The 23,119-nt window shown below is 42.3% G+C and overlaps 1 protein-coding gene and 1 long non-coding RNA gene across 2 annotated transcripts in view; one reads left to right on the forward strand and one right to left on the reverse strand.

Annotated features, from left to right (window-relative positions):
* Positions 1-242: 242 nt before the first annotated feature.
* Positions 243-23,119, reverse strand: part of CDH5 (cadherin 5) — a 28,419-nt gene continuing 5,542 nt past the window's right edge. The window contains exons 2-12 of the mRNA XM_039699700.1: positions 13,181-13,382; positions 10,659-10,947; positions 10,455-10,571; positions 9,613-9,777; positions 9,040-9,227; positions 7,057-7,310; positions 6,339-6,481; positions 5,650-5,774; positions 4,122-4,230; positions 3,592-3,837; positions 243-2,826 (exon numbers count right to left, since the gene is read on the reverse strand). Coding sequence (XP_039555634.1) covers positions 2,333-2,826; positions 3,592-3,837; positions 4,122-4,230; positions 5,650-5,774; positions 6,339-6,481; positions 7,057-7,310; positions 9,040-9,227; positions 9,613-9,777; positions 10,455-10,571; positions 10,659-10,947; positions 13,181-13,369 — 2,319 coding nt within the window. The 5' untranslated portion in view covers positions 13,370-13,382 and the 3' untranslated portion in view covers positions 243-2,332. The remainder of the gene's footprint in view (positions 2,827-3,591; positions 3,838-4,121; positions 4,231-5,649; positions 5,775-6,338; positions 6,482-7,056; positions 7,311-9,039; positions 9,228-9,612; positions 9,778-10,454; positions 10,572-10,658; positions 10,948-13,180; positions 13,383-23,119) is intronic.
* On the forward strand, positions 16,447-19,879 carry LOC120497786. The gene is made up of 2 exons (XR_005626569.1): positions 16,447-18,510; positions 18,887-19,879. It is a non-coding gene; the product is annotated as an uncharacterized LOC120497786 (long non-coding RNA).

The raw sequence follows: 23,119 nt of genomic DNA on the forward strand, positions 1-23,119 counted from the left end.
GGCTGGGTTCACTGGGGCACAATGGCTGATATTGTCTCCTGAGTGGAACTCATTAATGTGCAGAAAATCCAAACTTGAGATTGGCTTTTATGTAGTAAAAAACAACATAATACAGTACAGGACTTGGGTGAGGTGGCTCACTCTTGAGTTCTGGGCTCACTTGGAGGGTTTTTATGGCTGGGTTCACTGGGGCACAAAGGCTGATATTGTCTCCTGAGTGGAACTCATTAATGTGCAGAAAATCCAAACTTGAGATTGGCTTTTATGTAGTAAAAAACAACATAATACAGTACAGGAATATAAAAAGAAACCGTCCAGTGCAAACATCATATACATTGGAAATGGATACAGTGTTCCTTAAAATAACTTTAAAAAAATCAGGCTTAAAAACAGCAATTCCAGGTAATAGAATCTGGCTGATACCTACCAAAGTACTTGACTTACTGCACTAAATCATTTCCTAACTAACTTTACCTGCTGATAGCCAATACCACAGGTACTGACAAAATTCTTAAACTGTAAGTATTATTAGTTAGCATTCTTTATAATACACAAATATGTGGAACCTCTAGAGCACATACTGCTGGCTGGATTGAGCAAAAGAGAATGAGCCCATTCAAAATAAAACCAAGGCTGTCAACCCAAAATGTACTTTTTAAAAACAAAGGATAGGATCTAAGACTGATTTGACCAATGGACAGAATTCTCAGTTTTCTTTTAGTTCATATTTGAAAATCAGAGTGATTGCATTGTTGATGTTCTATTAGAGTCCAGCCAAGTATTACATTGGACAACTTTTTACAGCAGTGAGGAGCAGTGTGAGACCATTATTGTGCATTGTTATTTCCTGCCAAGAAAACACTCTGGGGGAAGGGAGTGTGAATTAGAGATGATGTGAACAAGTAAAAAGCAAATTTGCAAAGTTCCACTATATTTGTTTAAGAAAAAAAGAAATTTAGTATTATTTGGTTAGCTACCAGATTTAAATAATCAAATCAACTAAACTAATACATACAGCTCCAGCACAGATCCTGCACAGTGGAGGATCTGTGTAGTAGGGCTCTGTTCCTGTTGGAGGCAACAGGACTCTGCGCTGCTGCAAGCCAGAGACAGGCCATGGTCCCAAGGGACCTGCTTTCCCCAAAATCTGTTTCGCTGGGTCCCTTCCAATGTGGGAAGTTTCATTCTGGTCATTCTGTGGTTCTTCACCAGGTGGGAAACTGAGCACAGTCCCTTTCCAGAGACATGGTGGCTGCAGCTCCAAATCTGCCTTACATTTATGGTGCTTTTAAGCAGCCCAGTGTGTGGGTGTGTAGCATTCTGCTTTGGGAGTCTACAGTATTTTCCTAGGTGGAAAATACTCCTTTTACAGTACCTGCTTAGAAAAAAAGCACAACAGTTTCACAGTAATGAGGCCCTTCATATTTTGTCCCTGAAAAAATGCTATTGCTTTAATTATGCTGAATAAACCCCCTATTCAACCTCTTTAGAAATCTAGAGAGACCTGTGTTTCCATCTAGAGAGATTTACAGTGTTGGAATCTTGACATTCCCCTGATCTCCACATTTCCTGCCCTGCAGGATGTGTTCCATTGAGTAACACTGAGATCCTACTTACAGACAGAAAAAACAATTTTGCTGCTAGCTAGAGCGAATTCTACCATGCCAGAAATGTGCCTGAAATTGTCATCAGGCTGTTAAAAATGACAGATGAAACCAGATTGTGTGTCTAAAAATCCTGTCTAATTTTATCTTGAGTAACTCATAGATGTAGTAGAAGGCTATAAAGCAAAAATAATTAATAGAAGGGAAATTAAAAAAATAATGTTTCTTTTTGAGAGTAATGGAATAATTTCTAATACTAAGTGATAGACCATATGTTCCTCCTCTCTTCTGCTGGGTGAGCATAAGTGTGGAATATCAATAAAGATGTTGCAAAAGGGGCAGGCAAAGCAGCCAGCTGGAGATCCAGGGGGGTTAAAGCATCCCTTCCCAATGGAGGGTGACCTTGGATGCATGTGGATGGAAACAGCACAGGAGAGGACTGAGGGAGAAACTGGGGGCAAAACCAGGAGAAGTGGGGAAGATGCGGAGAGGAGGTGTGTCCTGGAAGACTTGAGCAGATCAGTGAGCAGGAATTTTGGGGCAAAAAATGAATGTTAGTGAGGAAGTTAATAGAGGTGATCTCTGTGTGTCTTTTTAACCTACTGCAGGTTTTTTTCCATGCCTGTTTGTAATCCTTGAGGGAAGAGCTGTGAGTTCCTCACTGGCCACTGGCAGTCTCTTGGTGTCTATCTCTAGCGGGAGGGGGGAAACTCATGGCTAGTTTGAGCTTAATACACAAAATCTTCACTTGCTTCCGATCCATACAGCTCAGCTAACATCTTGAACCTGGGTCCCCAGTCATTGAGAAAGTCATAGTCAATGTCTGAGTCTGAGGAGCCCGAGCCCAGAGAGCTGAGGGACTCCGCGATGGACTCGGCGCCTTCGTAGCCGTAGATGTGCAGGGTGTCGTAGGGCAGCAAATCCCTGTCGTTGTCAGCCTCATCCTTCTTCACCTCAATCATCATCTCCATGCCCCCAGCTCCAGGGGGGATGTCCCCAGGAGGTTTCTGGACCTGTGCATACGGAGAGGGAGCGGCCTCTGCCTTGAGGCCGTTCTTGCGGACGGAGTTGAGCACGGACACGTCGTAGCTGGTGGTGTCCATCTCACCCCCGCCCTCCTCATCGTAGGTGACCAGCTGCTCGTGGATCTCTGCCACACTCCTCCCGAGCCCACTCAGGTCCTTCTTGTGCCTCTTTCTCAGCAGAATCAGCAGCACAATTACTGCAAAGGAAACTTAGATGAGTGTGTGTGAATAGAGAAGTAAGACACTAAAACAAATTGCATTTAAGATATGTAACGTAATCTGAAGTGGGGTTTTTTTTAGTGTTTTTTTAACATATATTTATTATTAAAATTTCTATTTAACTCTAGGATTTCTTGAAGGAGTTCACTCTGGACAGAGATTGTCCCTCTGACTCTTGAGCTGGAATCACAAGTACAAATACATGATGTCACAAGGTCATTGAATCAACTACTGCCTAGAACTCTTAAAGCCAAGCTTCAGATGCTTATGTGGTACTTGTAAAACAGGCCAGTTCTCAGGCAAGGAAAAGGTACTCAGCCTTCTCTCATAGATTTCAAATACAGCAAACAGGTACTGGTCTGATGACTTGTTACAAATGTATTTATGTTCACTGTACTGCTTCAAGGGTTTCCAGACTAGTTCTGCCTTAGGAACCTGGAATCCTGTTGTTATTGCCCCAGCCCAAATTTCCTGTTTTATAGCTGTGTATGAGGCTGGTACCAGTAAATCAAGTATATTATACATGTGTGTAATAACCTGTCTAGAGGAGTGAGCAGCTTTGCAGCTGAAGCTGTTGTAACAGGTCAGAGAGGAAGAGCATGTGAGATGAATCAAATAGGTACAGCATTTCTGGCTTCGTGACCATTTCATAGCCACAAAGCTTTTGTACATCTCAGCTAAAGAAAGAACAAAACAATCCTCACGCTGCACTGCAGAGAACATTCCAAAAGTCAGATACGCACCAATGATTGTGAAGATGCAGATGAAAATTGCCACCAGTGCTTGTATGCTGACGCCAACCTGCTTTGCCCTCTCCTCACAGAAGGTGAAGTTGCCTTTCTCGTTGCACTTGCAGACACTGATGAGCAGGGTGTTTGTGCTGGTGAGGTCGGGGTCGCCGTTGTCTGAGATGAGGACAGGCAGGTAGTGGAATTTGGCGAGTTCCCGATTGAACTGTCCGTATTTGACAGTGATGTTAGCCGTGTTGTCTGGAAGAAGAAAGGACATCCATTAGGTGATAATCTCCACGAGATTGTCCTCACATATTACCAGTCAGCTGCTGCCTCTTCCCCTTAGTGCCAGCCTTTCAGGAACCCAGTGAAACTTTGGTTTCATTAAACATACTTTTTTTTTTCAGTATGTTGAACCTTTAAAAATAAAGAGTTATTTAGCTCAGCTAGCCCAGCCACAGGTCAGTGCTGCAGCTTTTCTTCCCCGAGCCCTGGGGTCCTGCTCTGGGCAGCTGAGGAAGGGCATTGCAGGGTTACACTACCGTAGTTCTCAATCAGGGAGAAGTTGCTGTCTTCTGTGGCCAGTGAGTATCTGAAGAAACCTCTGGGTGATGTTTCATCCTTGTCAACAGCTGAAATCCTAACAATCACCTGCAAGGATGGAAGAGGTCACAGTTTTCAGTGTACATTGCCTCCAGTGATAAAGCATGTGGAGTGTTTGAGCATGGCTGTGTGTCCTGTGTAACCCTTCAGCTTCAGGGCAGGACACAGTCACCTCAGGGTACTCCTCTTCAAGTTTTTCAGTTTCAGTTTTACTTTGTGGGTCTTCAAAAAGATCAGTTTTGCCTCTTCAAATTTTGTGTAATGAAAGCATGAAAAAAGTCTCATTTTTAAAGACATATGGCTTGTTGAAGTGTCTAAGATGGTGTATTCTGAAGTCCTCAGCCTACTCTGAGGTGTGACTGTCATTCTTGGAGTGTCTTTGAGACTGCCATGCCTGAAGGACATACTTGGGTTTTGAAATCTTCAACCTGATGTACATTAGATGTATAAAATACAAAAAAATGTGTCTGGTTATATACCAAAGGTATTTTATAAATTAAACTAAATTGAAATTAATACTTTGTGTGTTTTATCAGATAGTTTAGGCAGTGACAAAGTGTCCTGGCTCTGGCCAGTAGCTGGGAGGGGGCACAGTGGTTATTCTTGAACACCTCATGTCATTTCTGGGAGAGGAAAGGGACTCTCTTCCTGGAGAAAGGGTTCACTCTATTTGAGCAGGAGTGGTGGGATAATGCTCGTACGGAGCCAGAGGGAGCACGTTGGGTGCTCTGGCTGCTCTGCACTCTCTCTATTTTTTTCTATATGTATATATTTCTGTTATTTATATAGTTGCTATTATTGTTAATTTTCTTATCTCATTGCTGTTTCCAGTAAATTGTTCTTATCTCAGCCCATGATGTTTCCTTTTTGTGCTTCCAGATCTCCTCTCCATCCTAAATACACTAAACTTGGGAGTACCTCCCCTAAACCATGACTCAAAGTGTCTTAATCAAGCAAATATTACAGTATGGGCTGAACACTTGTGTCTGAGGCCAAGCACATAGATCGGAAATACCAACACTGTGCCAAGTAGTAACAGTTTGGATGTGCAGATCCATGCACTCCGTGACTACAAAATAATGTTCCATGCAGCAATGTTTCTCTTACTACTCTGAAATGGTTTCCTCCTCAGTATCACATTCAAGCACTTGTGTGATAGAACTGAGTTGCTGATTGTTGATGTGCAAAGCTTGACTGTCCTTCATGGCTCAGCTGTTAATACACAGATGTGAGAGCCTGGGGGGAGAGGAGCAGTGCAGCCCATGTGTGCAAGCAGATAGAAGTCAATATTCCAACAGTGCAATATCCTTAAGAGATATTCCTAACCACTGATGTTTTGGAAATCAGTGAAATGATCAGGTGTTTTGGCATGACAACTGAGACTCACTTTTATTAAAAGACATCTTTCACTCGAGCTGACAAACAGTAAGTAATTCAGGTGTCAGGGAAATGCTCTCCCTGTCTCACCTTTCCAGGTGCAGCATTTTCACACACTCGGGGTTCCTCAGGAGAAACAAGTTCTGGGGCATTATCATTTACATCATCAACGATGACGTGGACGTGGGCGTGTGACTCTCTGTCGGAAAGCCGGCCTGGAATGACAACGGGGACAGGTCACAGCCTGGAGTCCCAGTGCTGGCTGAGCTTCCCTTCCCACGCCTTGTGCCCTTCTGTGCCTCCCACAAGATGAAGATTTTCTGGCTCCATCATAACTGAAACTTTTCCTCTGAGATTTAGACATTTCCCTAAAACCTCTCATAGTGGTTAAATCATAAAGGATCTTTCAGAAGTAAAATGACAGTAGATTATGGCTTCCTGATTCTTCCCACTGCATGCTGATGGATTGAGCATTGTTCTCTGGCACTAAAGCAGCAGGCACAGAACAGGCCATGTCTACACTGTGAAATATCAAACCAGGCTGGGACCGGCCTGCCTCCCTGGAGCTGAGCAAAGCCAGGGGTCAAATCTTAAAATGATCTCTGACCTATTTGCAGGGACTTGTTTGATTGGGAAGATGATGATCTTGAATCTTGAAGCACTCCTTTCATTCCTAGCTCAGCAGGAACAGGTTGTCAGGTTGTGCCTTTCCTTTTTGACAGCCCTGCTGAAGAGGTGCCCCCAGATTTCTTTCAAACTGGGAAATAGGTGGCACTTACCATCTTCAAGGATCTCCACAGCTGCCACAGTGATGTTATATGAGGAGCTGAATTCTCTGTCCAGAGGCTTGGGAAGTTGAATAACTCCATTATTGGATACCCTGACGTAGTCTCCATTAGGATTTGCTCTACGCTGAATATATCTGGATTTTGTTTAAAACAAGATATGTCAATGCACAGCTGGTTTCATTTCATTTCTTCTCAGAGGAAGGTCAGAGAGTTCTTGTGTGACAAATTACATTAATATCTTGACCAAGAGGGCTGAGAATATTGCCCTAAAACTATGCAAGCTGTGAGAGTGAAATACATCTGTTGGAAGAGTTTCCATATTATTGTACTTTGCTCTTTCAGAAGTCTATTTTCTTCTCTAAACAAATGATTGAGAGAGCTTTTAAATAAAAAATATAACAATAAATTATAACCATGTAAAAATGTCCAAGTTTATATTTTTTTCCCTAAATGTGCAAATGTTTTATTAGTAAGTCCATGTGGTAATGACACAGGTAAATGAAATTTATGTTCAGCTTTTAGTGAGCATATATATATATATATCCATGGCTGCAGTGGTGGAAAAAGTAAATTGTTTTTTTGTTTTGTTTTGTTTGGCATGCAGATTCTAAAAAAATAGGGCCAAAGACTGGGTTCTTTGTAAAATTCTTGGTGCTATTAATGGATTCTGCACTTTCAAATTGAATTGCTAAAGCTGGTGTTGTCTTACCTGATTTTCCGTTTAGCTGCGTCGGGGTCCTCGGCATGAACTGAGCCGAGTGTTTTCACTTCTGCGTGGTTTTCCCTGACTTTGAATTCGTAGGGGAGTTTGGTGAAGACAGGAGGCTCGTCCACGTCAGTGACCTGGATGGTGACGGTCGCGATGCTCCGCGGGTTGCCGGGTTTGAAATGCCGAAGGTTCACGGTGGGGTCTGTGGCCTCGATGCTAAACCTGTATTCTGACACTGTTTCAAAGTCCAGGGGCTAAAAACAAAAAGACAATTAGATACTCTTTCATTGGTGATGTCTAAGCAAACTTTGATTTGTTCTCTGTGCAGATTTAAGATCTGTGCTCTATTTCATGTTTGGCAATGTTACCAAATTTCATCTTGGCTGGACCCATGAGAGAGCATTTCCCAGCTGAACTTCTCTATCATAGCATGGCTTAAGGTACCTCTGGTGTGGAACAGATTCATCCAGTAGTTTAAGTTTAAGGCAAAATAATTTTCTTTTGGGTTAAATACTTGTCTTTTTATAATGCTGTAACTACTAAAACTTGGTGAGCTCTTGTCACCCAAAGTCTGGGGAAGAGATTCTCCTCTTGGCTGTGCTTTGTGTTCTGAAGGCACTGAAGGCAGATTACAGATCTGCACTGGCTGACAGCTGGGGCATTCAGTGATAAATGACATCCTCTTCCTTGTTTTTCCCCTTGCCTGAGACTACAAAAAGAATCACACAATGGGAGGAAGGCCAAGAGCTTGGGCAGTAAGAAATGCTCCTTTCAAAGTTTCCTTTGTTCTACCACCTGAGATTCTAAAAACACTGAGGTACACAGCAGTTATGGTGACTCTTGCTTTCCTCTTTGGGTAGACATTGCAAGGGGAAATGATGGGACTTATCCAGCAGCTGACATTTTATCTCACATGGCTTTGTATTTAAAATTATGACATATGCATGGCCAAATTTACACTGAAAATAGGGTGAACTTTGCCCACTGTGTGCTGGAGGAAGAGCTGGTTCCAAATCCCTCAGGGAGGGTGTGTGGGGTCTGTGACTGCTCCTCTTCTGGGCAGGTGCTGCATTCCCCAGTCCTGGGAGGTTGGAGAAGAGCTGCACCCTGTGAAGGACAGCTGCTCATACCCAGTGTGACCACAGCCAAGGATTTTACCACCAGTCTTGAAATCCTTAGTACTGTTTTTCCTGAAAGTTTTCTCTTCTTAATGACATTTCTAGTCTTAGCAGTTACAGAGAGGCATTTGGAAGGGAAAAACACATTCCTGTCAATCTGAGGATTACAGGAGCTGATTTATAGTCTTCTCTCCTCTTTTTTTTTAACAGCAAGTCAATGAAATCGATGAAGTCTTGGTTTGGCAATGCTCTGCAGCAGTCCCTTGGTACAAATAATGTGCATTTGAGAATTTTAAAAACCAAAGGACATACCCTAATAAAGGCTTTGGAGAGTCTTAAAGACATAAGAAATTAGTGGGGAAGCTCTTAAAAAAAAGCTCTTTCCTTACCCTGAGGAAAGTAAGGGAGCTGTAGCTTGGATTGGAGCAAATGCCAAACTGCAAAGATACTTTTAGAAAGGAGGTCAGGTGGACTTGTTCACCTTTTCTGCTTTGGTTTCAGGTGGGCTTCAGAAGGGAAGGATTCTTTGACTTGGCCAGTTGGTTGAACTCTTAAATCACTGCCTCTTTGAAGAATCCAATCACTTGAAGTTGGAAAGGAACCAAAGCACCTAACCTGAATATCTGACATAGCCCCCACTGCCCTCTGCAGTAATTCAGGAGTTTTTCAGGTCTGGAGGTTGAAAAGGACTAGAAATCACCAGCTCTTCTTCTCCCAGAGCTCAGAGAGCTGCTGTTCAGGATCAATATATTTCATGCTGGCTTTCATGCAGTTCCATTTTTTTCCTGCTGCTAGTCCTAAACCAAAAAATCACTTGTTACACATGGAAAATCACAATAATCATCTTTGTTATGGGGAAAAGTACCTTCTTTGGCCTAAAGATTCCTTCATTTGTGTATGGATTTGCTACAATGTCAAAGGTGTCCCTGAACTCTCCTTGGATAAAGCTGTATCTTGTATTTCTGTGCTGTGGTTCATCAATATCTTCTACTTTGACTCTGCCAACTTCTCCTCCTACTGAAATGTTTTCAGGAACTTTAAAGTGAAACGATGCTGTTAAAAAAAAGAAAAATACATGAGGAGTGTGTACATGGAAGCTAGGACTCAGTTAAAACTGTTCTTACTTGACAGATGCACATAAAAATATTTAATTGAGAATTTAGCATCGTATATCTCTAAGACATGTGAAAGCACAAATAACACCCCAAACTGTCAAGATCTTTAGCAAAGGGATGAAATTAATACTGTTTTTTGTTTTCTGCTCTAGGTGTGCATTGCCCAGGAAAAGTGACTCTGGCTGAAACACAGAAGAGCTTCTTAAGATGTAAAGTTATTTATGCCATTTTTAAGGAAAGCTGAATTGTGCAGGACCATGAGCTGAACTCGTGCTTGTGCCAGCCCAGGCTCCAGGGGGGTTCAGGGGCTGCGTGGCACTCACGGTGTTTGAACACTGGGAAGTTGTCGTTGATGTCGGACAAAGCGATGATCACCGTGGCTGTGCTGGAATCCCCAGAGAAACCCGGAGCATCTTTGGCTTGAACAACAATCTCATACGTTGACTTGGTCTCTCTGTCTAAATTAGGCTCTTTTGTGTAAATCACACCTGTAAAAAATAATATTTGATACAATAAGATTTTGCAGCATGTCCAACATCTCTTCAATTTTGACTGCAAATTTTTATCTTTTTATTTAATCTCCACACATTCAGCTTTAAGTACCAATTTTACAGTGGTATTTTTCAAGAAATGTTAGAAATTTTTCTGCATGATGGAATATTTAGGAAAGTTTGTGCAGAATATTTTTTTAATGGATCTTTCACCTCTTAACCTGTGTTCTTTGCTCTAGCAAACCAGTGTGTTTACAAGTGATACTGACATTGGTTTTAAAACTGGGCAAAATTTAAGCTAGGGAGTTTAGGAAAGCAAATTATTATGATTACTGAGTGCTGCTTCAGAATTTGTGTATTCCCTTTTCCTGTTTGGTCACTGGAACAGTGTCTATGCTAAACTGAAAATATGAACTCAGCTCCTGGTTAATGTTTGCAGAAGTGGGGAAAAAAATGACCTTTTATCTTCTCATTGTGTCCATGGCAGCTGATATCCTGGTTTTATTAGTTCATTTCCAGATGCAGACAGTAGCATTGTAGAGTGTGAATTAAAAACCTTTCTAAATCATGTTTAAAATTATATTTTTAAAGGATTATTCCTCTTTTCTAGAATGAAAAAGCCTTAAAACTGTGTTTTCTTCAAAAGTGCAAGGACAATTATGTGTCTGACTTACCAGAGTCATCAATGGTGAAATATTCCCCTCCTGTGGTGATTTCGTAGGTCACCGTGGCATGACCTGACACTGTGGGGTCATCAGCATCCACAGCTGTCACTTTGGTGACTGAGGTTCCTAGAGAAGGATTTTCAAGGTGCATATTAACATCAGTGGTGCTTTCTAAGGCCAGCCGTGAGGGGAGGTGGGTGCTGGAGGACATACCTACTGGTGACATTTCTGGGACAGAGCCATTGAACACCTTCTGTACGAACACGGGCGCGTTGTCGTTGATGTCGTACACCTTGATGATGAATTTGGAGGGGCGCTCCAGGGACCTGTTGTTTGTCCTGTCGATGATGAGGGCTGTCAGCTCGTACTCTGCCTTCTTCTCCCTGTCCAGCCTCTCGAAGGCGTAGACGTCCCCGCTGGTCTCCTCCACCTTGAAGATGGTGTTGGCGTACTCCCCCTCGATGATGTACTTGGCGTTGCTGTTCCTTACGCTGGATGTGATCTGGGAGGAAGGTGCAATTCAGGGAGATAAAGCTGGGGTCTGGCAGCTGGGTGCAGCAGTCTCTCCGGGAGGATTCACACAGTCAGGAATTCCTCATCCCACTGGGAACCCTCAGGACTTTTGCTGTCAGCTGGGGCAGCACTGAGCAGCACCACAGCAGCAGCTGGCCTTGTAGGAAGACACTTGCACCCACACTAAAACTTGCCTGCTTATACAGAACAAAGCTTTTTTTAAATCATACCTCATATTTCCTAAAGGTATAAATTGTTCATGCAGCCAACACTTCCAAATAATTAACTGCATTATGTCTGAAATAACATGAGCCACCTTTCAGTTTGAGTTACTCTTGCTTGCAAATTTCTGGACCTACCAGGGGTTTTTGCTCAGTTTCACAGGATTACAGGAGGAAATCTGTATTCACAGCTCCTGACGTTATTCAGCATTAGCCTCTATTCCTCAGCATTTAGAAGAATTCCTGCCATAGCTGCCAGCTTTCTGGTGCTCAGTCACATGAAATCCTTTAATAGGCAGTCTTCAGGCTCAGGGTATGACAGGAAGGTTACATTTCCATCCCATAGATTTTAAAATTTAAGGTTATATGCAGTGAAAAAGGGATGTGAGAAGAGGAATGAGCATTAATCAGTTTTAAAATATAATTTAATCAAATTCTAAATGCTTTTGCACACTAGTTGATCTGCAGATAATATAATATTCCCTTTCTACACCTTCACACATACAGGGTCACTGCTAGAAGGTTTAAACTGCAATTTTCCATGTACTATATCAGCATTCTTATTTCAGCCAGCTAATTATCAAGGGTTGATGGGTTTGACCAAGTACTTCCAGCCTTTTGTTACTGATGTTATTAGAAATGCCACCTGTTGGGTGCTCAGGAGTTGATTTATCCTGTAGTTGTAATTTACTGTTGAGCATTGTTTAAATTTTGGTTTTCTCTTTTGAAATGTGTCATTAATATTTCCACCCCTCATTCCTTAATCATGCTTCTGGCAGCTAGCTGGGACTGCTAGGGAGCAGTTCACACCTCTGGAGATGCCACTTGAGAGATAACACCACTCTCGGGTCAAAGATGGAACAGTCTGTGCCTTCTTTCTCAATTTTTGTGTTCCTATTCAGTGTAAAAAGCACAAACCTCTCAGAATGCCTTTTCTGGTGCTGAGGACAAAAGGAAAGCACTGAGGTGGTGCAAGACAAAATCCAGATGTGTCACACACTCCTGCAGCTGTCACTCAGCCTGCCTCGCTGCTGCTGGGCCCTTTCTTTAAAGGGTTAATCAGGGGCTCAGTGATGCAGAGGCAGCCACTGCAGGAGCCTTCAGGAGACTGAGCTGCTAAATCACCCCAGAGCTGGACAAAGGGAATTGCTCTTATTTAGGACAGCTCCAGGAATAGAAGCTGCCTCTCAGTCTGGGGCTGAGTTGGTCTGAAATGAGGCAGAGATGCCCCATGGGAGCTGAGAGGACCCTGTGGCCTCTGTGCTTCCTCTGTGGTGCTTTTTTGGCAGCCCAGAGCAGCCAGCAAGGCTGGCTGAACTCTGCTGAGACAGCCCTGACAGATGTGAGTGCTGTACAGGGCAGGGAAACACTCAGCTGCATTCATCTGCAGAGTCACAGTGCATCCCTTTGAAACACTGGACTGGGAGAACTTTCCCTGGGCCATATGCAGCTGATGATAGGCTTTTATGAGCACTGCCCCGAGGAAAATAAGTTTGCAAGCAGGTCAATGCTTGTTAGCATTTTAAAAATTCTTTGCTTTCGCTTTGTGCAACAATATTTTTGATTGTGTAACAGTATTTCGAAATATAGCACTCGTGTTTTGAGTACAAGCTGAAAGATGTAAACTGTTGTTTTTTTATGTGCTGATTTTTATTTTTATTTGCTGATATCTAAGGTTTCTGAAAGAATCTTATGCTGCCAGAAAAATCCTGACATGCATCAGTCACTAGACTTCCTCCCTAACCATGCACCTGTTCCTGGATTTGGAATCTCCAGACCTGCTATTCCCTTAAATTTATTTGTATTCTTCAAAGGACTTAAAATTCCTATGGCACTGCTCTTCATTTATTCTTTGCCCACATTTTGAAGATTTTAACTTGTTAATAAATAGGTATTAAGTCCCATTTCTATTTCCTTTTCATTCCTCCTGCCTAGGCTGCAAACTGTTTTTCAAGATCCTCATTTGCTATTTTCAGTCACTGCTGACAGGTTGCTGCTTACCTTGCCAACATGGTGTGGCAAAGGTGTATCAATCTCTTCTTTGATGTGCATTTGGTTCCATATCCAGTCTCTCTTCTGGCGTTTGTGGCTGACATCATTTGAACAAAGATTTTGGGTTGATTTCTGACTTCCTGGGTCAGCAAATGCTGGGACCAAGAACAACGAGAAAAGTAGAATATGGTGGCTCATCTTCTTCTGTAGCCTAGAAAGTGATAGAGACATGCAAAAATATAAATAACAACAGAATCAGATTCAGCAGAGGCAGCGCACATGGAAGTGCAAATGGATATTCCTTCTGTAGGGGAGTTTGATCACTTTGTTTCTGTTCATTTGCCTCAGCATCAAAATTTGAAGGCTTCTTCCTTCTATGAAATAGTTTTAGCTGGATTAAAACTGTAAAAAACAACGAACAAAGTATTTCAATTAAATAAAAAATGAGCTTTGAATGCTGGTGTGAGAGCCAGCATCCCCCTGAGTGACTGCCATTGCTCTGAGGAGCACATTCAGAGCCCAGGTCCCCGTTGTGCCCCGGGCCAGGGCAGCCTGGCTCCATGGCTGAGCTTGAGTTAACTCCACTTGAAATGAAATGATCAGGCCTGACAAACCCAAATGCAGTGTTTTGAAATGCTCTGACACAAAATACGCTGTAGTCAATATCTTCCTATGGAAAAGATTGATTTAGAATAAAATCTGGGGGTTTTTTTGGTGGAAAACATTATTAGTGTGAAATTTTCAATCAATTCCAAGTACAATACAGCAAATTATCTTTCTTTAAGGGCTCATCTATTGATTCAACTCCTTGTCTTCTGAAACTTTTGGAGACTCACATAAAGTTCCTTTATCCCCTATTTCCAGACTTTAACATCTACAAAATGATAATTTTGAATGAAATTATTTTCAGTTGAAACTATATTTTTGCATCCTGTGTTAATATTAGCAAACTTTAGGCCTAACTTTAATATCAGAGGAGTTATTTTAATGTTATCAAAGCTGATTCATTTTCTTCCTAAATTTCCCATTCCTAATATAAAGGACTGTCAGGGAACTTTAACACTCAAGTAATCAGACTTTAAATTGCACATAAATGACTTTCCATTAGCTTTTAGGAGCTGTCAGCATGCATATCAAAAATAAACCTGCTAATTGTGATGAGAAGTTGACATCACACGGGCTGCTGGATGCAAGATTAAATTAATATTTTCATCAGGAAGGTGCTGAGACGTTTCCAAAATTACTCTTTGGTAACCAGGCAATCAGTGTTATCCCATGGTGCAGCATCAGTGTCAGTAAAAAAAGATTTTATTTACCATGAAATGTTGCTTTGCTGTACTATTCTCTCTCTCTCACATTGTTGTACATAACCTGAGGAATGTTCCTCCTTTGTGGCTGGGTAGGAAGTGAATAAGGTGCCTTTGAATGTGCTTTTTGATAGATAAGCTGTGTTTGATACAGTTTTCTAGATTCAAACAAAGCTTTTTGATTTAGCTAGTTTTTTCTATTCTGTGCCCTAAGCTTGACTTTGAATATTTTTAGAAAAAATGAGTATAATTTAGTTGTTTTTCTATAATTTATTTGTGTAGATGAACATTTTACAACTGGAAACTGGAAGGCAGTGATATGATTCTGCTGTGATTGCCTAAGTCTGACTTTTATCCGTACAGCTACAAAACACAATAACCAAAGGAAGCCACTGGACAATGCCAACTAGCACAGAGTGTGGTTTTGCCAAAGAGCAGACTGAAGTGGTCAAAGAGCCTTTTTCTCTGGTTCCTGTGCTGAGTGGAGCTCTCCTGTAGTGCTGGTTTTAAAACAGAAAGTGCCGACTGAATCTATTTACATACATGTGCTTTTCAGCTGAAATTTAGCTACCTCTTTCCCTCAGCATGTTTGTAGATTTTAAGGAGGCTTCAGTTCCTTTAACTCCTGATCAATGGATTCCTGTTCATATTTGTCCAACCTCCCTGGGCAGTGGAGGGTTCCTTTGGCAGTAGTTTGGAGGTCCTTGGCTGCCCTCTGGCACTGCAGCTCAAACACAGATGGAGGTGGGAGAACCTCTTGCAGAAGTTGATTTCTGCTTCACCTTTGGCAACTTTCAAGCTGCTCATTTTTGGAAAATGACAGTGCACTCTGGAGCTCTTTCCTTGCTCTTCTCCAGGGACATGGGAGTGCCTTGCTCAGTAGGGCAGGCTGACCCTGAGGACACTTTCCCCAGGGCAGGCTGACTCTGGGGACACTTTCCCCAGGATAGGCTGACCCTGAGGACACTTTCCCCAGGGCGCCATGCTCGTTTTCCACGTGGCAACCTTTGCTGTTGTCACTGAAGTCCTCAGGATGCCCAGGAATGCCCTTCCCTGGCAGCACACACAGCAGGGCCTGTGAGCAGTGCTGGCAGGGGCTCAGTCCTGGTGGGAAGGCCACTTTCCCTGGGTGCCAGCTCCTGACAAGCTGTACTAAATGCTCTTTTCTGGCCACGACAATTTCCTTCCCAGCAGCTCTCACCCAAAGTGCCAGAGGCAGCAGCAGAAGGGGACATTGCCATCCTGAGCATTCCCACAGAACCAGGAGCAAGAACGTTTCTGAGGGATAACAGGGGTCATTCACAGGTAGGATCAGCTTTTCCCTTTTTTCCTCTAGGGATCAGCTTTTCCTTTCTTCTGTGTCTGCTGGGCAGGCAGGACTGAGGGATGGGAATCAGGTGCATCCCTTCAAGCAAGGACCCCCAGCTTCCAGCGTGGTGGGAATGCAGCCACGAGTCCTGCCCTGCTCTGGCCTCACACAGCCCCCTTGTCCCTCTGTCCCTGGCTGATTAGCCCAACAGCTCCAGCTTCTTTAGTCTAATCAGGGACCATACATGTTCCTGAAAGTTAGCAGGGAATGCTTTATTCAAGCAGCTGAGTCTTATTGCTTTGCTCTTAAATTTTCTTCCAGCAAATGATGGGTTCTCTCACCCTTATTATTCATTTTATGCGTTGAATTATTTTAGCAAATAACTCTTGGTCTGCAGGGTACTATAGACAGTTAACTGAGAAATTCTGGTATTCAAAGTGATTTGTGTGACACATGACTCATATAGTGCAGTTTCTTCTTCCAGACTGGGAGTAATTATTAAAAAATGTCGGGTGGAGATACAGACAATACTGTACTAACTAAAAGTTTGCATTTTACAGGTTGTTTTGGCAAGTAATCAACTGTAAAGGTGATGAACAGCTGATATAAATACAGTCTCCAGGTAATGAAACCATTGGATGAAATATTCTTATGAACATTTGTGGTTTGCTTTTTTTTTTTCTAGTATTTGCCTCTCATCTAGTTTACTTCTATCTCTAAACGTGTGTTTTAATCCTTATGCAAGGTTAGTTTAGCTGGCAAAGAAATTTGTTCTATGCTTGTATATTAAACAAAGATTAAACCAGGCTTCTGTATAACAGGGATTTTAGGACATGAGGGACAGTTGCCTCTGAAATTATTTATTTTCCTGGTCAATCATACTAAAACCTTATGCTTATCTTTGAGAATTTTTCAGCATCCAAAACCCCAAACGGATAATGGTAGAGTGGTGATAATGAACATCTTGAGAGAGAAATTTGCTAGAAGTGGCTGTCATACACAAGAATATGAACACATTTTAAAAGGGTCATGTCCCTGTTGTTGAGATAATTTGCATAACTGATTGTGAGAAAGGCTGGAAATGAAAGATTATTTTCTCTTACTGGAATCTGAATGATTCCAGTAAGAATCTAAATGATTCATCTAAATGAAAATTAAAAACCCCATAAAAAAATTTAGTTTTTCTTGGAGCAAATAGCACTGAAAAATTATTTTTCAGATGGAAAAAAAAATACTCTGATACACTATCTAAGCATCTCCAAAATTGCTGTGCTCAATGAAACCAGGGCAGATACAGAGAGAAGAATCTGACCTGGTCTTGGGGAGCAGAATGCCTCTGAACAGTCTGGCCATACAGAATCCATTTTAACATTAATTTCTCATCTATAGGATGGGTAAGACCACAAGTAAATGTGTGAATGCAGCAAGCCCTAAGGAGCAGAAAGTTAACCAAACACAGGAGGGGATAAATTATATTTTTCCTTTGCAGTGCTGTAGTTTTGTGAGCAGGCAGAACATTATTAAAAGAAAATAGCCTTAGCAATACTTAATGCTGCCTTTCAGGGGCCATAGAGGGCTGTGCAAACCTGGGCTGATAAAGCTCCTCGTGTCTCTGACAGCCCTGCAGGCAGATAAAAAGCATTATCTGTTCCAAAAGGGGCACTGGAGCACACAGAGGACTGGGATGTGTCTGTGGTGCCCTGGCAGGGACCAGGGCCAGGAGTGACAATGCTCTCAGGCTCTGCTGTCCCCGTTCCCTCAGCTCAGAACTGCTGCCCATGGCTGTGCCCAGCTCCCAGAGGAGCAGTGGGACGTGTCCCCTCTGTGTCCCCTCTGTGTCCCTGCTGTGTCCCCAAGGTCCCCAGTGTGTCCCCACTGTGTTGTTACCTCTGCTCCTGTTCCCTCCGTGCTCCTGCTGCTGCTGGGGCTCCCGTGGGACGGGAGCTGAGGTGACAACAGGAACTGGGGTGACAACAGGAACTGGGGAGGTCCTCAAACCCCAGTGACACTGAGAACAGCTGCCTAAGGAAATCGTGTAATTTTGACTCAGAGGATTTTTTTTTTAAATTTTTTTTTTTATTTTTGGGTGTACCGTGTGGCAGGGCAGAACTCAGTGTTTCTGTGTCTGTCACATGTCCCAGCCAGGCACAGCAGTGCTCTTTCCTGAGAACACTCTGCTGCTTGCTCCTTTCCAGGTTGTTGAGCTGGTTTCAGCAGGCCTCGTGCCTGACTACCTGGGGCTGGAGTTTTGATTGTCCTTGTGTCGATTTTATGCATGTGAGAAGTGATTTCCACTGATGACTAAACAGTCTGGAGTGCAAATGCCTGCCTGGAACTGGTTCTAAAATGTCATTTTGTATGCAGTGATGGTACTTTGAAGTAAATAGCCACTGTGATGACTAAACAATCTGGAGTGCAAATGCCTACCTGAAAACTGATTGGAAAATGACATTTTCTGCTTGGGATAGTACCTTGGAATGAACAGGCACTTGAGCAATATCTTAAGCAAACTTGCTGCTTTAAAAATCTCAGTGTGGTGAGAGCACTCGTGCTGCACTTGGTGCTGCTCAGTTCTTGTTGTCTTGGTTGCTGCAGCAGTGTATAAACACAGGTGGGAGCATAATTCAACACTTCTCATTTGAGCTCCTCATATTTTCCTTCCAGGGAAAAGGAGAATTAATTCTAATCTGAAATCGCTTTGTGATTTGAGCTTCAAGTTTCTGGTAGGCATGGGGAAATTTACTGATTATTATTTTCCTGCCTATTCAGCTCACCAGATAGTTTCTCCTGGATGATGCAAAATACAACTTCACCTCATGGGTGGATGGAGTCCTCAGCTAAGACAGATTTCTCTTTGGGAAATGAAGAAATTTGACTTTAAAGGACCTGTAAATGCTTGCTTTGTATACATTAAATGTTTATTGCCTTGGTGGAAAGCAGGCAGCCAAATTGTGCTCCAAGTCTTTATGTTATTTCAGATACAGAACTGGGAAGAAAATGAGGGAAGCAAGACCTCGTTTGGTGTTTTTTTTTCAATTTTTTTCCCCTTATTTTTATCACCCTTAAAAAAAATTTTTTCTTTTCTTTTTCTTTTCAAAGATGCAAAGCCATTCTCCAAGTTAGTGAGTGACAGCCTGTGCCCTAAAGATGTGAGCAGCCAAAATGGATCTACCCAGGACTCCTCCCAGACATCCTGACAGCCCTGCTTGCATTTTAGTGAGTGACCTGCTGGTTTAAAGTGCTGCAGTGAATCCTGAGAGAAGGCAGAGGAAGAGCTGAAAATCAGAAATGTATGGTCCAGGAAGATTTTGGTTGTAAGCAGAAAGAGTGAGGAAGGAAGATTCCTTTTGTTCCTTGCTGATAAATCTGACTGAGTTGAGAGGGTCCTGTCAGACAGTGAAGCACCAAGGCCCAAAATCTCAAAGGTGGAAGGATTTTTAACCTCTGCTGGTTTCTCTCAATTTCTAGTTAACCTTCTCTTAATATGCATTTTCTAAAAACTTTTACAAGCATATTTGCAGTTTAGAGGGTGCTATCTATGCTCCTGCCTGATTTGTATCTGATAAAGAATGGATACATTTATTTATTGAATGTGTGTTTCTGGTGTAGGTTCAGATTCAATTTCCTGTTCACAAATACACATTTGCTTGGCTTAGATCTTGATTTCCCTTTGCATAACACCTGCACAGCTCAGAAATTGGCTTCTGTTAGAATTCAAGAAAACCTCAAAGAATCTCTGTTCCTGGGAATATTTGAGCAAGAAGGGATGACAGATTGTGCCTGGTGGTCTTGTATTGTTTTGATATCTGTAGCCTTTTGTGGACAGTGTTAATTTAAATATGTCTGGGGATATGAAACTCTTCTGTTTGTGGAAATGAATGCCTTACATGATCTAATACAAGAAGACATGGAGAGTCTGTACAAAAGTATGCAACTTCCACATAGGTCAAGAAAATCTAGGACTTATTTTTCTGTGTCGTGTCAAAAATCTTACTCAGGAAAATGAGCCACCCCAGAGGGGCTGCTCCTTCGGGTCCTATGCACAAGCTTTGATTCCTATTCTCATTTTTAATAAAATAATTTTCCTGTCAATCTGTAGTAATCTGGTTTTTATCTTAGTTTCTTTCTTGTAAATCTGGTAATTGAGAAGCAAATTAAATATATGTTAATGTTTCAGTTACTGGGTTCATGGACTTTAAGGAAGGACTATTTTTGGACTAGCTAAATTAATAATTCTTGAATGACTTCTGTTGAAATGACAGTGCACTCTGGAACTGAGGGTTGTTTGCTGTAGATGACAGATGTGATGGAGGTAAAACAATGCTTTGGAGTCATTAAAATGAGCAGTGACAGTATGACAATCCTTCTCATCAGATTGGTGAGGCAGCTAATTGTTGTTTTAAGGGTTGACTCTTTTTCTGTGACCATCCTGGTACATCCAGCAAGAAATCCCATCTGGGTAAATCTGCTGACGTGTCCAGAAGAGAAAGAGAGGTGAAGGTGTGTCAGAGCCCCTCACACACCACAGTCTGAGTGGGTCTTTCATTCCTCCTCATTCCCCACTCTCAGCAGGCAGCTCTGTCTCCTGCCAGGTGCAGAATCCCTGGCTTTGCTCATTGTTCATGGTCATGTTGGTTGTCACCACAGAAGCTGTAGAGACACTTGAGAGCTGATAAAAACCAGTTTGGAACGGGACAGGTACAAAGTATGAAGCACTGAAATATTCTGGTGCTGCTTGAGGCTTCTGACTCTCCTATAGTCACATAATGCCTTACTTTCCCTGAAGTATTCCCAAAATGGATCCAAGTTCTTTAAATAAGTGGTGTTGTCCAGTCTTGCCATGCATAAAGCCTTTCACTTCATGTACAAATATGTCAGTCCAAAATACAACAAGGGGTAAAATGTTTATACAGTGCCCAGTATAAACACAGCTGCTGAAATATTTGTGATTAAATTATTAAACTAATTTTGGATTTTATTTCATAGCAAATGCAAATATCATCATAAACAGAAAATTTTGGCTTTCCCTTAGTTGTTGACAGCATTAATCCCATGGAGTTTAAGGTCCCAACCTCCTCTGCTTTAGCTTTTTACAGCCTCTGCTCCCTTGGATCTGGTTTGTGAGGGCTGATTGAGGAGCAGGGGTGTTCTGGGGTTTAGGGAATGTGCTCAAGCCCACAGGCAGAGTTTGGAGGTTGGCACAGAATAGTCTCACCTCATCATTACTGTCACATAGATTTTGTGCTCTCTGCTTTAGAGCATTCCATTTATTACAATCAGAAATCCCACAATACCTATGACTGGTATGATTTATTTACTTGGCATATGTTGCAGGGGTGAAACAAACAATCAAATGACAGAAAATTTGCTCTTGGCCACATATCTTGTGGTGACAGTTGTCAAGTGCTTTTGAAGCCAGAGCCACTGTGGGGGTTAACTCTGGGTTAAGTGCAGCCTTTCTGCTCTGAAGTGAGCTGATAAGATGGGTGGGATCATCCTGCACACATAGTTTGGAACTGCAGACATTTCCCCCCCTGAATTCCTTGTCCAAGATAAAGAGGAATATATCTCCCATCTGGATTAATTATTGATGAAGACAGATGTTGAAAACAGTGATGAAGTGCCAGTGTTGCAGACAGGCAAAGAACTTATTCCCTTCCTTGCATCCAAAAGCAGATTCCAGGGATGATCAGGTGTACTGGTGTACAGCCTGGGCAGGGGCTGTCTCTCAGTCTCAGTGACATATTTGCCTGCCTGTAGATCCAGCTTTTTTTCTTGCTTCCTCTGAGCTAATTTCCTCTTGCTCATCCCAAACTGAGGTGGCTCAGTGGGACAGAAAGAGGTGCAGGAGTCTCCCTGAGCCCCCCTCATGCCCAGCACCCCCCACTCCAATGCTGTCTGATTTTGGGGGAGCAGGAGGACAAGAGAATCCTCCAGAAATTATTTGCTCATTTCGGAGCAGAAGTCGAATAGTTTGGGCATCTTGGAGGTGTTTGTGATCACTGAAAAGATTTCTCCAGCCTCTCTGACCAGGAGCTTTGCTCCCTACAATGAATGGAGTGCACCTTTCAGACTGGGTCTGTTTTGATGCTCCCCCTGATTAGCTCAGCTCTACAGAGCTTGGCTGAAGCTGCCACTGGGTGTTCCAGAGTTTGGCCAAACTGAAAGAATACAAGGTACATATAAGAATAATGTATTGAAGAGCTTTCTCCACTTCCCCTTTGCTTCCACATAAATCCTTAATATCAGAGAGGCCTCCTAGCACAGAGCTCCAGCTGAGCCCCCCTCATTAAAGAGAAGTCCCTCTCCTTTGAGGAACCACTAGCAATAAATATGATGTTTTAAAAAGTACAATGTAGCTGTTTTTGCAGCAGGTAAGATTTTTTTTTCCTCCATGTTTTTCTTTAACAGGAGCAAAAGTACCTGTGTGGCACACGAGCATCATGCCCAGGTCACTATAACTGATATTTACTGCCCTGGCACTAATCTGCAGCAGAGAAACCCTGCTCAGCTGCCTGTGTGTGCTCATTCCTTTGTCCAGAGTGTTCTCTGGGGTAGCTGAATGCATTAGTATTTCCTCTGAAAATTAAAGTTGTGGCAGATAAAGAAAGCATGCACATATACATAAATCTCTTGTTTTCTGTCTGGGCAAGAGGCTAAAAAAAGCAGGGTGTGTCTGGATAGATTTTGTTTAGTGTTCTGTATTTTTCTCCCTTTTTAGAATGTTTCATTCAAATGTCAGTTCATTCTTCTCTATTTCCTGCCCTTATCCAGCAGACTTGTAGACCAGACTTAATTAACTTTAAGACCTTTTATGTCCATCCCTATAGTTACAGTCCTTTCCTGGAACACTTCCATTGTATTATCTCCATGTGTTGTGAGATGATGCAAATGATATTATTACTGTTCTTGTGAATTTACAATGAGTCTTCCAATAGTTTTAGTTACAGCTTAGCTCTCGTCAGGAAAATTCAATATTTAAATCAAAATAAAACTGGGGCAGCAAATTTCCTCTTTAACGTGCAGAAAGGAAAGCTGGAGAGCGTGAAAATACAGGCCCCAGACACAGGGAAGCATAAAAAGATGAGGAAAGCTGTTGTAAGTTGTGTGATTCTTCTGTGTGGATTTGTTTCTATGTGGGAGTGGTCATGATTTAACAGAGATTTATCTTAAGCTGAGGTGGAACTTTTTTCCTCTTCAGAGGCTGTGTAAGTGGAACATTTATCTCTGCCACAGCTCATGTTCTAATCACAGCCACTGAAAAGCCCTTCTGGAGTGAATAAACCCTTTTTCTTTAGCTGAAGAAGCTCCAGGACAGTCCATATTTGGCAG

Source organism: Passer montanus, unplaced genomic scaffold (genome assembly GCF_014805655.1).
Source record: "Passer montanus isolate IOZ18808 unplaced genomic scaffold, ASM1480565v1 scaffold138, whole genome shotgun sequence".
Taxonomy (NCBI): Eukaryota; Metazoa; Chordata; class Aves; order Passeriformes; family Passeridae; genus Passer; species Passer montanus.